Genomic DNA, 17,999 nt, shown 5'->3' on the forward strand with positions numbered 1-17,999 from the left:
CTCCCTCCTTACTTTGTGCAATCATCGCTGTCTGTCTCTCGCTCTCTCTGTTGTCTCTCTGGCTCTGTCTCTCTTTCTCTCTGTCTCTCTCTCTCTGTTGTATCTCTGTCTCTCTGTTGTATCTCTGTCTCTCTCTATCTCTGTCTTTCTGTTCTGTCTCTCTCTCGCTCTCTCTCTCTCTGTGGTCTATCTCTGTCTCTCTGTCTGTCTGTCTCTCTCTCGCTCTCTCTGTTGTATCTCTGTCTCTCTCTATCTCTGTCTTTCTGTTCTGTCTCTCTCTCTCTGTGGTCTATCTCTGTCTCTCTGTCTCTGTCTCTCTTTCTCTCTGTCTCTCTCTCTGTGGTCTATCTCTGTCTCTCCGTCTCTGTCTCTCTCTCTCACTCTCTCTGTTGTCTCTCTGTCTCTCTCTCTCTGGTCTATCTCTGTTGTATCTCTGTCTCTGTCTCTCTGTCTGTCTCTCTCTCTCTCGCTCTCTCTGTTGTATCTCTGTCTCTCTGGTCTATCTCTCTCACTCTCTCTGTTGTATCTGTCTCTCTGTCTCTGTCTGTCTCTCTCTCTCTCGCTCTCTCTGTTGTATCTGTCTCTGTCTCTCTCTCTCTCTCGCTCTCTCTGTTGTATCTCTGTCTCTCTCTCTCTCTCTGTGGTCTATCTCTGTCTCTGTCTCTCTCTCTCTCTCGCTCTCTCTGTTGTATCTCTGTCTCTCTCTCTCTCTCTGTGGTCTATCTCTGTCTCTGTCTCGCTCTCTCTGTTGTATCTCTGTCTCTCTGGTCTATCTCTGTCTGTCTGTCTCTCTGCCTCTGATAATGATTCCTGTGGTTTAATCAGCAGCATTAAGTTTCATAACACTAACTGTCTTGAAGGCTTAAAGGCTTAACACAGGACCCACACAACCAAGACTCACTGGTGTCTCCACCTCATAGCAAAACACAAGGAGTTGTTTAGACATCTAGTCCTATACAAAACACACACACACACGCACACCTGTCTGTTATCATGCTCCACCATCCTATCCAGTAGTCATCACTGCACAGGAGACAACACAAATAAGCACGGCGGAGGCTTGCTGCAGGAATGCATGAAAAATATATTTACCCAAGTCACACTAAACATCCTCATGTCAGAATCCTAACATGGCTCACAGGGTTTTTTTTTTTATATCCTGGCACGATTAAGTTTCCATTTCCCATGCATTCCTCAAATACTAATACAGAGATTGACAGGCCTGGTCCCCCCCCCCCCCCCCGTCTCTCCCACTCGGCTTTCCTCTAAACAGCCCTCTGCAGAAAGAGATAGAGCGGTGTTTGGCCTCACGGAACGGGATTAGCCGCACCGAGACGCCACACTCTACAAATCATTGTGGGGGGATTTTGGTGGTGAGAGGAGTGTTTATGACAGAGACGGAGACGGACAGAGACAGACGGAGAAGAGACAAAGAGCGTGAGATCATACGAAAGAAACATAAGAGAGGAAGAGGAAAAAGGAAGAGGACTCTTAAACCGACCTATGAATTACTGACACTGTGCTCTGCTATACACACACAACTATTTGAGGTCAGGTTGCACACGGCCGGCTGTGCGACGGGATGCAGCGCACGCTCGGGATGCTTCACCCCCGGCACTGGTGGTGGGGTTCCCCGGTTCACGGGCAGCGTTTATTCTCTCGAGACCCCATCTCATCCCCTGCTCACGTAGGTCTATTCATATCTTAAAACTACAGCATCTCGGCTGCCACGCTTTTATTTATCATTTCGGCCATCTTGATTTCCCGACTTTGGCTCGCGTTCACCAGGGGCGTTTCCAGGATTTGAAGGCATTCGGGGCTTAGCCCGGGCTTCTGTAGGGGGGGTCTGGGGGGAGGATCCTCCCCCAGAAAATGTTTTGGATAAACAAGCTCTATTTTGATGCTTTTTTATGCACTCTGGTACCTTATTTACATTCGAAGTACATGTCTTACTCGTTGAAAAATTGAAATGTGCACCTCAAAACCTGTTGTTTACTCTCCAGATTAATTATGAATTGCTTAAAAACATTAGTAAAGTTAGTAACTAGTATGAAGGAGTCGTTACTGTTTTAGTTTGTTTCATGGAAATTTTGATTTATTTATGAGAAAAACCCTGTTAAAGGACAATAAAAGTCTGCTGTGGAGTCAGACGAGTATGGCCCTCTAGCTAAACGGCACCTACGATCACGATGAAGAGAGCTTCTCTTCATCGTGATCGTCGGTGCCGAATCCATTTCATATCATAAATCAAAAGGCAATTCTAACCATTATTGAAAAGCTACTACACAGGCTAAATTCTTACCCTTCCTTCTCTTGTGGAAAAATCCAAAAAGACTGAGTTGTTTTTTTTTTCTTTCCTGCAGCTCTGCCATTTCTCCTCTACTCGTCTCTTCCCGCTTTAACTTGTGTCACGTATTACGAAGGCTATCAGACATTCACACACGTTACATTTCTTTTGGTCGGGCTTCACATAGGCTTACATTTAAAATCATATTCAGGGCTACACTCAAGACTTCCGGGTTTAAGCCCCAGCAAAATAACCTGGCAACGCCAACGGTTCACACATGATCTCAACACTAAAATTAAGGGAAGGTTTACACACACACACACACACACACACTTAAACACACTAAACACTCACACACACACACACACACACACACACACACACACACAGGGGTCCATCCATCCATCCATTATCCAAACCGCTTATCCTGCTCTCAGGGTCGCGGGGATGCCGGAGCCTATCCCAGCAGTCATTGGGCAGCAGGCAGCATTTATAATTACATATTATAATTTATAATCATATATATTATAAAATAATTATTCAGTCAAGTTTCTGTGTGGTTAAGTTTGGCTTTGGTTCGTTGTCAGGGCGTTCCACATCTGTACCATGTCACCACAATGTTACCGTCATCTAACCTCATGTGTTAATGATATTAAACCTTCTGTTTCACCTGTTACCGCATATACACTTGGGGTTCCCAATTCCTGTACCTGCCATGACATGGCTGGAACATCAGAATGAGGTTAGGTACATTTTTTCCCATTGTTGTGATGAGGCCAGAAGCCAAGTGTTACTGTTTGTGTTTCTATTTGCGCTGGACCTGAAATCCAGACTAGGAAATTGGACAGAAAACCTCCCTACGACTACAACAAATGATGCCAAGCAACGGCGTCTGTCTACATGCTGCCGCCAATGTCTCCTCCGCCAACCGAGACACAGATTCAAACATTCTTTTGTTTTCTGATTGAAAAACACAAACGACTTCCCATCGCGATTTCCGTACAAGCTGTTGCAGGATGTGGTGTTGTAGCACATCAAAATTATATCAGATGTGGCGTTAATAGATGTGACGTCAGTGTAAAAATCAATAACTTAATGCCAGTGTCAATAAGCCCTTATTGGCGAAACCAGGTTAAACATGGTCATCAAAACGGTGTCAAAAACCCAGAAATGAGTGCCGTTTGGAGCCATTCCATGCCAAACTGTGCGCTAATTGAAATGCCGCTGGAGTCGTTTCTTTCCGTGCTCAGAACTGTTTGGCTTTACTGCAGAAAAGCACCAAGAAACTCGCTCCGAGACACAGAAACCACTCATGGCCCCGAGTTTAATGTGTCATTAGACCCCAAATTACATCTTGAACTTATTTGTACAAAAAAATAAAATAAAATCCCAACAGCCCCTTTTTAGGTTATGGGCTTAATATATCAAATTAGGTTTTAATGAATTTCTCCAAGTCCTGGAAGCACAGACTAGGACAACAGCGCCGGGCCAGTTCTGCATCAACACCAGACCAGTGTGTTCGCTTACACAACAAGGGTCTACGAACAGCAGACAGGGTCGGCTTGTGTTAATAAGGGCTTGCCAAAATAGATTTCAGCTACCCACACTGAGCCAGTACCACAAGGTCAAGGTGAGATGTCTACACTGAGCCAGCTTTTTGGCCCAAACTGGATCTGTACTGGGCCACGGTGTGGACTTGTTAAGTAGAGATTGTCTGAATGTTGAAAGAATGTAAGCAGTTCAGATAACGGATGGATGGATGGATGGATGGATGGATGGATGGATGGATGGATGGATGGATGGATGGTATGAATATAAGTGGAAAAGATAACTTTTCACTAAGACTCGTCTCAACTTGTAAACTTTCCTCAGTGATTCACTGGAATCCCCATCTACTTCAGTGTTGACAATGGAAACATAAAACTGAGAAGAAGAAAAAAACAAACACAAAATCCCGCAACAGATTTCTGTGGTTGTATAGAGTCTGTGGACATGCAGTTATAGGTCTAGGTATCACTCTGGCTATGTCTTCCCTACCGAAATCCCAGCCGGTCAATGTGCTGACTGCCCAGCTCGGACAGGCTCTTCTTGGCTGTGTCCTCCAGGTTGTTGGAGCCCTCGTCATTGACCACCAGGGCCAAGATGAGCCCCGGCTCCACCGCATCCACATACTGGGCCAGGCGACGACTCTCGTCCTTACTACGGTATGTGTCGAATCTGTATGTGCAGAGGTGGACAGAAGACAAATAACATTTAGTACAGTGAGCAGGCAGTTTATGAGGTTCACCCATCTAGCGCCCGTGGCTGTCTGGGACTGGACTGAGTTTCCAAGCCTCCTACAGACTGTGCGATCTGGGCCGTCTCAGACCAACGATGACTAAACGTGGCGATATCTTTGGTCGTGGCTCCAGAACGGTGGTTCTACGTCGCACTGTGAGGTGGATTCAAACACGGCCGTTGTTACGGCCTTGCGACCGAAGACAACCTGGGACAAAATTCTGACAGTGTCAGAAACTTAGGATGACCATCTCACAGCGTGACTGCTGCTACGACCTACGTCTACTAACCAACCAATAGAAATGCAGCATGAAATGACGCACTGAACACAAACAGACTGTCAGCATCCGTGACCAAAATGCGATGGATTCAACAAAACGAGCAACAAAACGAGCAAAACAAGCTGCGGCGACTACTGAAAGGACTCGGCGGCGTAGACTGATTACGCGCGCTGATGCGGCACTGATGACGTTTTTATGGACTTGCGTCGTAGCCTGCGATTCACTAGGTGTTATCGTACAGTCTACATACATCACACTGGATGTCGTACGCAAGTTTATTAGGTCCGCATCGCACAGTGTGGCTTGCAATAAACTTACACGTAGGACTGCTAAAATCGCACAGTCTGTAGGAGGCTTAAAGCATGTTAAACAGCTGGATCTGTAACTTCTCCATTTGTAGGCTGGCAGCTGGCTAGCACAACTCTCACAAACCTCTTGTTTGACCTCTCTGTTTATTTTTTAAAATTCCATTTATTTGTTTATTTATTTATTTTACACTCGGCAGACTGTAATTAAATTGATGACTCCAGTAAACTAGGCTACGTAATGCATACGGTGCCGGGGGAGAGGCCATCTCTGCAGCACATTAAACTGCCACCTGGCTCGGAACATCATCTAATTCTCAAATCTGCTCACAGTATATCAGACGCAGCCCCCGAAGAGAGAGTGCTGGGAGAAAATACACACGGAGGAATTACTTTTGCGCTCTGTCAAAATACTTCACTGACGTGAAGGTAGTTTGGCGTCTGGTATTTAGCAGTTTTAGCTACAATAGCTCCACATAGATGGCGTCAATTATTCTGACTCCATGAGGTTATGACGTGGCCGCCGCTCAGAACGTCTATCCAAGCTGCCAAAGTGCAATATGGGAAGTTTCGGTCTCCATGCCATTATCTCAGTATGAGCTGCCACTTACTGCTGTGTTCCACCGGCATGTGGTGGAGGAAATGTGCACATGATGATGTGAAAATATTTCATGGTTTTTTTAAAAGACTGTCTGATTTAATATGGCAAACAGCCCTGGACACCGAGCTTGAACAAGAGGTCTGGGAGACTATTGTCTGTAACATGGGTTGGCCAGTGAGGGACAGTAAGAGCAAATGTATACATCATAGAATAATTCATAGACATTACTGGACTCCAGTCAGACTTAAAGAGCTTGGTCTAATTCAAAGCAATGAGCACTGAAAATGTAACAGTGCTATGGGTACTTTTCTACACCTCATGTGGGACTGTCCTCTGGTTTCCCCATTCTGGACCCGAGGGGTTGGGGCAACTGAGGGGTGGTTGTTGGATCAGCCCTTGCCAAACTCGCCACGTTTTTTTGCCTTCTCGGAGACATGCGTATCTGTTCTACCAGCTGGACTTATAAAGGCACAGTCTGGGTTAGCCCTTGCAGGCTTTCTTAATGCAGCAAGGATTATACTAAAGAATTGGGAAAATACAAGCACACCTTGTTATAAGAGACTGGATCGAACTCATGACAGTTACAGCCTCATACGAGCTAATGTGAGCCAAACTGAAGGACTCGGTGTCTAAATTCACTGAAATGTAAGGTAGCTTCCTCAGATTTATTAATGGTGGGGATCATCCATCCATCCATCCATCCATCCATTTTCCAAGCCACTTATGCTAGGGTCGCAGGATACTGGAGCCTATCCCAGCATTCATTGGGCAGAAGGCAGGGAGACACCCTGGATAGGCCACCAGGCCATCACAAAGGGCCGACACACACACACACACACACACACACACACACACACACACACACACACACACACACACACACACACATTCATACCTAGGGACAATTTTAGTACAGCCGATTCACCTAACCTACATGTCTTTGGACTGTGGGAGGAAACCGGAGCACCCGGAGAAAACCCACGCAAATACAGGGAGAACATGCAAACTCCACACAGAGGACGACCCGGGACGACCCCCAAGGTTGGACTACCCCGGGGCTCGAACCCAGGACCTTCCTGCTGTGAGGCGACCACAGTAACCACTGTGCCACCGTGCCGCCCAGTATTCTAAATGTATTCTCTAAATTTACAAACTAACTTTAATCTGAATACTTGTGTTTTGTTTTTTAAACATAACATGGGTTGGATGCAGATACTTCATTTCTGTATCATGACTACGTGACGCCGTCACTAGAATCCCCCTACCCCCCCAGCCCTGGCTGTACCTGTCATTGTGGAGCACCTTCCCAGTCTTGGGGTCGATGACGTGGACGATGATGCCCCGGTTGCCCCAGCCCCTCTGGAACAGGTAGATGTTCTCATTACTCTCCCCAGGGTGGAGGGTCTTGTTGAGGAAGGTCCAAGACAGCTTCTTCTCTCCATGGATCTCCAGGGTCCCCCCCGTCCCCACGCCGATAAACTTCCGTCCAAAATAGCCGTGCTCCGTGTCAGTGTCATTAGATCTGAGGCCGGCACAGATGGACAAATTAGACATGTGTGAAAAGGACAGAGTTGTGAATGACTTTGCTCCATTGTGTAATTCAGTGAATAAAGAGAGTGGAAGATTAAGGGTTACTTGCCACAGCTTGTTCTGATTTAAAAGTTGTGTTGACGTTGAAGTCAGTTTTTTCTATTGCACAATTAAACTGGATGTAATTGAATTAAGCTGGATATAATTGAATTAAGCTGGATATAACTGAATTAAGCTGGATATAACTGAATTAAGCTGGATATAATTGAATTAAGCTGGGTATGATTGAAAATCTGGTTTTTCAGTTGTCTTATTACGTCAATTGCAACTATACAACAGCAAAAAAAACAAAAACAAAAAACAAACGTGGCTTATATTTGTGCATTATTTTCATTTTGCTTTAACAGTTGTGAGGTAATCATGATAGCAAGTATTGCAAATCTGCTAAACGGCTTAATGTGCGCCCAAGAACCCATCAGCTGTCTCAGTGGATGAAAAACCACGTGTGATAAGCAGCGGCTTGCCTCCTGATGAAGAGCGAATTTTGATCATTTAGAGCCAAGGCTTTCCTTTCAACGTGAAGATGCGTTAGAGAGGAGTCTGGTCGTGCTCCGTGTCGCTGTCATCGGCTCTGACACGGTGATTTATGGAGAAATTAGAAGTTTTGAAAGGGTTGGAGACAAAGACAGCATTCATTATCTCTGCCAGGCAGTAGCCTGGAGGAGATTGTGCGTTTGGTTTGTGTGTGCGTGTGTGTCCGTGGCTAATCTCGCAAACTACTGGACCTATAGTAGGATTAATTAGTCCCAGCTGGAAATCGTCTACAATAAAGATTTCCCATGGCGGAGCCACAGATGACTAGACTCGCTAGCCCTTGGCTAACGGGTCGGACCCTTTCATCGACTGGTTAACGAAGTCGCCCGTGGTGCGGGAGACCCGGGTTCGCAACCCGGGCTGCGGCAGTTCCCGGCTGTCCCCCCGAATTCACCGCACGTTGTTTTATGAATGAAAGTCAGCCAGCAGAGCAGCCGTCCCCCCTTCATTCGTGTCATATCATGAAAACCGTGACGGCTGAGCACATCTGAAGCCTTTTAATGAGGCTTTTGATATCACGATAGCCTGATCTCAGTCACTTCACGTCAGACTCGGTCGCTTTCATGCGAGGGTCCGTGTAGGAGGCTGCACATCCACAGACTGACAAGCAACACGTTTTTATCAGGTAGATTTTCATATTTCACATTCACTCGACTTGGACAAAAGTCTTATAATGGCAGGAAAAGCAGAAAAACCCCGTTTTGTTGTGTCTGTGTGGGAAGACGGGGAGATGCGCACGCCTGGCGGGGATCTGCACCACTGAGTGCACTCCTCCAGTTTTGCTGAATAATTCAGCAAACACAGGACGGGGGTAACTGGTTACAACTTGTTCTTTGCGTTGCATTTGAAGCAGCACAGCTGGCCGAGGTGTTTACGCCGACATGAGCAGGTAAAATTGATGTGGTGCAAGCTACATTATCCAGTCTGGTACTCCGCGGAACGGGAAATTTATGTGACACAAATCCGGCATTGTGATGCAACTCTGACCTAGCTGGCACAGTTAAACGTCATGACAGATTTGTATCCAGGATATATTGCTGCACACTATCTTCTGGGTGGGGTTTACGTCTCACTTTCTTGCAACTTAATTAAGGCTTTTTCCAAAACGACCTGTTCGGGGACAGCCCCCCCCCCCCAACATATTCAAAGTAAACAGTACTCTTCACCCAATTTTTTTGAAATATTGATTTTTTTTTACAAAATAATCTGAAACAGTTATCACTTCTTACTTGGCAAGCACAAGCCCGACTGTCAACATCTCCTGAGAAAAACAATTTCCGCCCCAAAATATGATATATAAGCTTAATGATGAATTCCACGATGCCAAATCTAAAGCATGCTATGTAGTCACACTGCCTATTCGCCACACCTGACCGTACCTGCCAAATAAAGAAATGGTGAGGTTGCCTTTGTAAGGGCAATCTCGGCTCCCGATGTGCAGCTCTCCCTTGTTCCCAATGTGGATATGTTTTGCACGCAGCAGGATGGACCGGTTTGTATCACCAATCACAAGCTTTCCTGCAGGAGAGAGAGAGAGAGAGAGAGAGAGAGAGAGAGAGAGAGAGAGAGAGAGATTAAGATTTTTTCTTTGGATTTTTTTTCTCCCCTTTTCTCCCCAATTGTACCCGTCCAATTACCCCACTCTTCTGAGCCGTCCTGGTCACTGCTCCACCCCTCCCTGCCGATCCGGGGAGGGCTGCAGACTACCACAGGCCTCCTCCCATACATGTGGGGTCGCCAGCCACTTCTTTTCACCTGACAGTGAGGAGTTTCACCAGGGGGCACGTAGCATGTGGGAGGATCACACCATTCCCCCCAGTTCCCCCCTCCCCCCGAACAGGCACCCCGACCGACCAGGGGAGGCGCAAGTGCAGCAACCAGGACACATACCCACATCCGGCTTCCCGCCCGCACACGCGGCCAATTTTATCTGTAGGGACGCCCGACCGAGCCAAAGGTAACAGGGGGATTCAATCCGGCGATCCCCGAGTTGGTAGGCAACGGAATAGGCCGCCACGCCACCCGGAGGCCGAGATTAAGATTTTCACAAGAGAGAATTCAACAGCAGCTTCTGGGTCATCTACAACTTCGTGTTAGAAGTGGCATCTTATGGTAAACGCCTAAAGGGCCGAATCCTGGTTGTGCAGAAACGCTGCAGAAATATAAGGGATAGGATTTAGTTATCGCAACAGCCCGACCACACCTGCTGCTCTTCAAACCATTTAAGGCCGTGGACTGAGGCTCTCCACACAAACACATACATATTCAGGCAAACACACAACAACCGTAATAAAGTTGCGAGCAAACACACATAAACAAAAAGCTGCACACACACACACACAGCGAGCAGCTGGCGAGCATCTCTGTAGCCAGCTCTCCAATTCAAACGGCTTTACTTAAACCACAGCTCAGATGGCTGAACATCACTGCTTTGACTCTACCGAGGATCCGGATTCAAACCCGTGTTGCAGCTTTGAAACAAAATTAGAGAACAAAAATGTCACAAGGCCGCTTTTACCGCAATCAAGACCACATCTGAAAGGTTGTTGTTCTTCTAGTTCATATGGACAGTCGATTTATTCCTCTCTTGTTCTTATTCCTCTTCTTCTACATCTTTTCTTGCAATTTCCCGTGAGATGTTGTATGAAAGAGGCCATTAGGCGCAGACGTGCGTCTCCCCCATCTAACGGTTTAGCTCCTTGGTGCATTAAGTGCTCTCCACGTGTATTTTCTGCTAATTTACATAACGGCTTTCCGGCAGCCTATTGCTATTATTGTTAACCACCGCCCATTTATATTTTCTGCTAATCGACAGGGGGTTTTTGCGCAATTCAGTTGTTATTATATTAAAATCCAGAAAGTGAAAGTTTATAAAATATGGTCCCATTATTTCAGCAGGGACCCTTTTAATGGAGGCAACAACAAAACTGAACCACGGTATTTTTTGAAAGCACTTTCCACGGGACCCCAAATCTGAGCAAGGCTCGGGGGTCCGAGTGGCATAGCGGTCTATTCCGTCGCCTACCAACACGGGCATCGGCGGTTCGAATCCCCGTGTTGCCTCCAGCTTGGTCGGGCGTCCCTACAGACACAATTGGCCGTGTCTGCGGGTGGGACGCCGGATGTGAGTATGTGTCCTGGTCGCTGCACTTGCGCCTCCCTCTGGTCAGTTGGGGCGCCTGTTTGGAGGGGGAACTGGGGGGAATAGCGTGATACTCCCACGCGCTATGTCCCCTTGGTGAAACTCCTCACTGTCAGGTGAAAAGAAGCGGCTGGCGACTCCACATGTATGGGAGGAGGCATGTGGTAGTCTGCAGCCCTCCCCGGATCAGCAGAGGGGGTGGAGCAGCGACCTGGACGGTTCGGAAAATAGGGTAAATGGTCAAGTACAATTAGGGAGAAAAGGGGGAAAAAATCAACCAAAAAAAAAAAAAATGAGTAGGGCTGTGTCCAAATACTCTATGTACTACATGCTAGGAAGTTTATAGTGCATACTAAAAGTGCTACACACTGTTTAGTAAGTACTATTCCATCAGAACACAAAGTTGACTCTTTATCTATCAGTCAAAAGCTCTTAGACCCACTATGTTAACAATACCGACTCATACACAACAGGCCTTGTCAATTTTAGACCAACTGCCCCCCCCCCAAAAAAGCCTGAACTTCAAAGTGAGCTTCTTGATACTAAAATGTGAAATAAACAATCAGAGATGTTTGTCTGTCTATTATGTATTCATCAAGTTAGCTTAAAGGTCACCACTTAATTCCCGCTCGAGGTTGAATTTATACGTACAGAATTGTCATGATAATGCTACCGTGTTGTTGCTGTTGTTCTCTTAATCTTTGTAATTGTCGTTGTTCTATTTTTCCGTGTGATTTTGTCCACGCGGCGAAACATCGGTGTCCTTTCCTGACTCGTTTGTGCACATCAACAATGACAGCAACATCAGAGGTTGAATCAGTTCATCTGCATATGACGTTTATTGACAGATACGTTTCGTGTTCATCTGGACGAGGTCACTTAGACGAGTGAGGAAGCGTATCTGTCAATAAACGTTGTATCCAGATGAACCGACTCAACCTCCTTTCATTTTCTTACCTGGATTATTGAGCATGAATAAAGACAACAACAACAACAACACCACACAATCACACAGCACATATAAAAAAGGCAGAAATGTGTAGACAGCTAGACACATGGTTAAAGGAAGGAGAAAATGAGGCCTGTCCGGATAGCATAGTGGTCTACTCTGTTGCCTACCAACACGGGGATCGCCAGTTCGAATCCCCGTGTTACCTCCGGCTTGGTCAGGCGTCCCTACAGACACAATTGGCCGTGTCTGCGGGTGGGAAGCCGGATGTGGGTATGTGTCCTGGTCGCTGTACAAGCGCCTCCTCTGGTCAGCCTGTTTGGGGGGGAGGGAGAGCTGGGGGGGAAGAGCGTGATCCTCCCACGCGCTACTTCCCCCTGGTGAAACTCCTCACTGTCAGGTGAAAAGAAGCGGCTCCACATGTATCGGAGGAGGCATGTGGTAGTCTGCAGCCCTCCCCGGATCGGCAGGGAGGGGTGGAGCAGCAACCGAGATGGCTCAGAACAGTGGGGGTAATTGGACGGGTAAAATTAAGTAGAAGAAGGGGGGGGGGAATCCCAAAAAATTTTTGAATTTTTTTTTTCAAAAAAAAAAAAGGAAGGACAAAATGGATGGGAGATTAGAAGGATTAATTCATGGTTTAAGTCAAGGGGGTAGTTGTCTTTGTAATAATAATAATAATAATACATTTTATTTGTGGGCGCCTTTCAGAGCACTCAAGGACACCTTTCAGAACACAGCAGCACCGTGTCAGACAGCATAAAATCAAAACAAAGCAGGGTAGACAATACAAAGTTAACACAACAGATAAGTATAAAATCATCATCCGCACAAAACCCAATGAAGTGTGGATCAGACTGAATATGCCAGTTTGAAAAGGGGCGTTTTGAGATGGGACTTGAAGGTTGAAAGAGAGAATGTTGCGAATGTCTTGTGGAAGAGAGGTCCATAGGCGGGGGGGGGGGGCAGAACGACTGAAGGCTCTAGACCCCATGGTAGTCAAGCGGGCCGATGGTGTAGTGAGTTGGATAGCAGAAGAGGATCTGAGAGTGTGGGAGGGTGTGTGGATGTGAAGGAGTTCAGAACGATATGAAGGAGCTAGGTTATTAAGGGCCTTAAAGGGGAGGAGCAGGATCTTAAAGTCAGTACGGTATTTAAAAGGGAGCCAATGGAGTTGCTGAAGAACAGGAGTGATATGATCTACGGAATGAGTTCTGGTACTGATACGGGCAGCTGGATTCTGGACCAACTGAAGTTTATGAAGACACTTGAGGGGAAGACCAAAGAGGATAGAATTGCAGTAGTAAATGCGGGATGTAACCAGGGTGTGAGTGAGTATGGCGGTGATGTTATGTGTAAGTGACGGGCGAAGACGATTAATATTGCGTAGGTGGAGGTGTGCAGACCGAGTAACATTGCTGATGTGAGCCTCAAAAGATCACATGCTGTCCAGGATGTGAATCACTGTGTAAATTACCTCCCCTGTGGATTTCAATGGAGTGGACGGTGGCTGAAGAAGTGAGGAGGACCTTCCTGCCGTAGCCGATGGTGACGCGGTGGTCTTCGCTGTGGCCTGGGTTCCATGGCTGCAGTCCCGGCTCCTTATCCGGGCAAACTGGATGAGATACAAAAAAACAAAAAACAGAAAAGTGTCTAAAAAAAAAAAGAAGGTAAAAAAACAAGCCTCTTTTAGAGAATTCGTTTAATTTTTATCTGATAATGCAAGCTGAAAATGACGGTAACAGAGGTTTTTGGGCGAAGGTGCCAGCTGAAGGCCGGCATTATACAGCGCTGTGACTTACAGCAGTCACAGAGTAAATTTCTAAGCCATCGAGAGAGAAAAGCGGATCTATATTTGTCTCTCTTATTTCTCCTGGTTCTGACCTGTTGAGTATTCCTCTCGGTGGTCTTACAATCTAAATTAGGATAAAATAGCGTCCGAGGATATTGGATTGCCCACTCAAGAGTGAGAGTGACTCATGAACCCGTCTAAGTTTGTCTCTGTTATTGTCAATGTACCACTGAGCTGCCGTGCATAGTTTGTCCAGCCTGACCAACAGGGTCAAGATCTATTGCTCTCCAGTTGAGTGTAATGGTCACTCCATCTCCCTGCTGCCTAATGGATCAATCAATGGCATTGACTGGCCAGGGACCCAGATTGTCAAGTAGATTTCCCACAGGGCTAACACAGACTGATAGTGGCTAGCTGCAATCAACTGGTTTTCTTCTACGTGATTGTGCACAACTCCGTCCTTGTTCTGGCTCTAGTGTGGAGCCTGGCTATGTACAAACACACACACACACACACACACACACACACATGCACGCACGCGCACACAAAGTATGGCATTGACAAAAGGGACAGGCACAAAATAACAATATGAAAAACGGAAAGGAGCACACACTTCCAAACTCTTGCTGCTCAGTTAAAGCAAATTGTCCTGAAAAGACATAAAAGTCCTTAAAGCTCACAATTATGTAGTTTTCATTAGTTCCTTTGACCACATTAACAGCCACGCAATTGCATGTAAGCGGTGTATATTCTGAAGAGATGTGTTTGGTTACAGATGTTTGCAAATGCTAAATTGTCCTCCCTTTGCCATTTTATTTTGGGGGTGGAAAAAAAATATTCTCACCCATATCCAAGGTAGCTGGCTATATATATATATATATATATATATACATATATATATACATACATATATATATACATACATATAAATAGAGAGAGAGCCAGCTACCTGAGATATGGGTGTGTATATACACACACACACATACATACACTGATGAGCCAAAACATTACGACCAGTCACAGGTGAACCACATAATGTTGTTCATCTCCAAACAAGGGCACATGTCAAGGTCTGGGTAGATTAGATGGCAAGTGAACGATCAGTTTTCGCAGTCAACATGTTGGATGCAGGAGAGATAGGCAGGAGTAAAGACCTGACATACTTTGACAAATTGTTATAGCCAGACGACTGGGTCAGAGCATCTCTGAAACAGCAATATTTGTAGGATGCTCCTGGTCAGGAGTGTGGAGTATCTACCGACAGTGGTCTAAGGAGGGACAAACCCCAAACCGGCAACAGGGTGTCAGGTGCCCCTGGCTCATTGATGCCCGAGGGCAATTAAGGCTATCCCGTCTGGTCCGAACTGACAGAAGGTCTACTGTAGCACAAGTAACAGAACATTTTAATGATGGTTACGGAAGGAATGTGTCACAACACACAGTGCCTTGCACCCTGCTGCCTATGGGGTTACATAGCCACAGACCAGTCAGGGCCCCATGATGACCCCTGTCCACCATCAAAAGTACCTACAATGAGCACATGAGCATCAGAACTGGACCTTGGAGCAGTGGACGAAGGTCACCTGGTCCATGAGTCCTGTTTTCCTCTATATCACGTGGATGGCCGTGTACGTGTGTGCCATTTACCTGGGAAAGTGATGACACCTGGATGCACTCTGGGATGATGACAAGGCGGAGGGAGTGTGATGCTCTGAGCAAGTTCTGCTGGGAAACCCTGGGTGCTGGCATTTATGTGGATGTCAATTTGGCATGTGCCAAAAACCTAAACATTGTTGCAGACCAGGTAGCCCCCTTCATGGCAATGGTATTACCTGATGGCACTGGCCTCTTTCAGCAGGATAACGTACCCTGCCACACTGCACACATTGTTCAGGAAAGGTTTGAGGAACATGAAGTGTTCAGGGTGTTGCTCTGGCCTCCAAATTCTCCAGATCTCAATCTGACTGAGCACCTGTTGGATGTGCTGGACTGAGAAGTCTCATCCACAACAGCTCCACCTAAGAACTTACAGGACTTGAAAGCTTTGATGTGTTGGTGCCAGATACCAGAGGACACCTTCAGGGGTCTTGTAGAGTCCATGCCTCGGCGGGTCAACGCTGTTTTGATGGCACACAGAGGACCAACAACATATTAGGCAGGTGGTCATAATGTTTTGGCCTATCAGTGTGTATGTATGTGTTCATACATACATACATCCTGGAAGAAATGTCAGTACAAGAACAGTTGGTCAGGAGCTTCATGAAATGGGTTTCCATGGCCGAGCAGCCGCACAGAAGCCCAAGATCACCATGCACAATGCCAAGCACTGGAGTGGTGTAAAGCACACTGCCATTGGAGTCTGGAGCCGTCGAAACATGTTCTCTGGACTGATGAATCACGCTTCACCATCTGGCAGTCTGACGGACCAATCTGGGTTTGGCGGATGCCAGGAGAAAGCTACCTGCCCGAATGCATAGTGCCAACTATAACGTTTGGTGGAGGAGTAAAAATGGTCTGGGGCTGTTTTTCATGGTTTGGGCTCGCCCCCTTAGTCCCAGTGAAGGGAAACAATGCTACAGCATCCAATGTCCTTCTAGAGAATTGTGTGCTTCCAACACTGTGGCAACAGTTTGGGGAAAGCCGTTTCCTGTTTAAGCATGACAATGCCACGGTGCACAAAGTGGGGTACATAAAGACATGGTTTGCCGAGTTTGGTGTGGAAGAGGGGCGGCATGGTGGTACAGTGGTTAGCACAGGCGCCTCACAGCAAGAAGATCCGGGGTTCGAACCCCGGAGTTGTCCAACCTCGGGGGTTATCCTGGGTCGTCCTCCGTGTGGAGTTTGCATGTTCTCCCTGTGTCTGTGTGGGTTTCCTCCAGGTGCTCCGGTTTCCTCCCACAGTCCAAAGATATGTAGGTCAGATGAATCGGCCGTACCAAATTGTCCCTAGGTGTGAATGTGTGTGTGTGTGTGTGTGTGTGTGGTGGTGGTTGAGGTGGTGGTGGTGGGGGGCTGTCACGGGTGTCTCCCCTCCAGCCGCCCACTGACTGCTGGAATAGGCTACAGCTTCCCGCGACCCCAATTGGGATAAGTGGCTTGGATAATGGATGATGGATGGATGGTGTGGAAGAACTTGACTGGCCTTCACTGAACCCTGACCCCAACCCCATCCAACACCTTTGGGAGGAACTGGAACGCCCACTGTGAGCCAGGCCTTCTCCCCAACACAAGTGCCCAACCTCACTAATGCTCTTGTGGCTGAATGGATGTAGTGAATTGTGATGATGAAAGATTTTTTTAGGGAATCCCATAGTGATGAGCACTATTGTTCTGATGCTGCACAGTGTCAAATGTTTTTGCTGACTTTCTCTACATTTCGTCTGTGATGAGAGCCGGTTAAATACAAAACGTGTTGCTTAAGAACGCAATGCACTAGCTTTGTTCGGGGCAGACTGGTTCAAATGCATTAAATCTCACAGCTGTGACACTCAAATGACTACAAACACTCAGAAATGGAGGAAAGAAGCTGAAAGCACACTATAAATGTCTACCCCAATAGAATGTAAATGGCAAAAAGTCAAACAAAAAAATGGACACAACAGAGATACATATACACATGACAATAAATACAGGCCATGTTATGGATTAGCAAGTACTGCTCAGCTATATTTTTAAGGCAGTATGATAATGGACATACCCAACAGTGAGGTGGTACTTTATAACTACTACGAGTGTTTTATAGCTGTAACGACTGTTGAAGAGAATAAAACCTGTCAGACAGAGCCTCTGCTAGATCCATCCATCTTCTGGAGGCGGACATTGAGTTCGACAGGAAGCTCTATAATGGCGAGGTGGCAGGAGTAGACTGGTTCAATCATAAAACGCTAAAAGTGCCCAATTTGCAATTTTAATCTGTAATTTTCTATAAAACCTTCATTCACAGTTTGTGCAGCATGCTGTTGTGTTCTGGTGTTGCTGGCCAGTTCGACAGCTGACTATGAGTCGTTTTTCACTCTTTATGTATCGTCCCCCCTGCCAGTTTTTTATGCTTATTTTCAATGTTCTGCAGCTTTTGATGGAAAAACTGATATAAAAGCCAATCTGGCTGGGAAAGTAGATTTCGTGACTGGGGGGGGGGGGAGCCTGGGTAGCACAGTGGTCTATTCTGCTACCTGCTAACACGGGGATTGCCGGTTTGAATCCCCGTGTTACGTCTGGCTTGGTTGGGTGTCCCTACAGAC

At 46.5% G+C, this 17,999-nt stretch overlaps 1 protein-coding gene across 1 annotated transcript in view; it reads right to left on the reverse strand.

Annotated features, from left to right (window-relative positions):
• cemip (cell migration inducing hyaluronidase 1) overlaps positions 1 to 17,999 on the reverse strand; it is a 213,338-nt gene that overhangs the window by 102,105 nt on the left and 93,234 nt on the right. Inside the window, exons 3-6 of the mRNA XM_056278570.1 lie at positions 13,444 to 13,581; positions 9,255 to 9,393; positions 7,037 to 7,273; positions 4,325 to 4,504 (exon numbers count right to left, since the gene is read on the reverse strand). Coding sequence (XP_056134545.1) covers positions 4,325 to 4,504; positions 7,037 to 7,273; positions 9,255 to 9,393; positions 13,444 to 13,581 — 694 coding nt within the window. The remainder of the gene's footprint in view (positions 1 to 4,324; positions 4,505 to 7,036; positions 7,274 to 9,254; positions 9,394 to 13,443; positions 13,582 to 17,999) is intronic.

This window comes from Lampris incognitus, chromosome 4, assembly GCF_029633865.1.
Source record: "Lampris incognitus isolate fLamInc1 chromosome 4, fLamInc1.hap2, whole genome shotgun sequence".
NCBI lineage: Eukaryota > Metazoa > Chordata > Actinopteri > Lampriformes > Lampridae > Lampris > Lampris incognitus.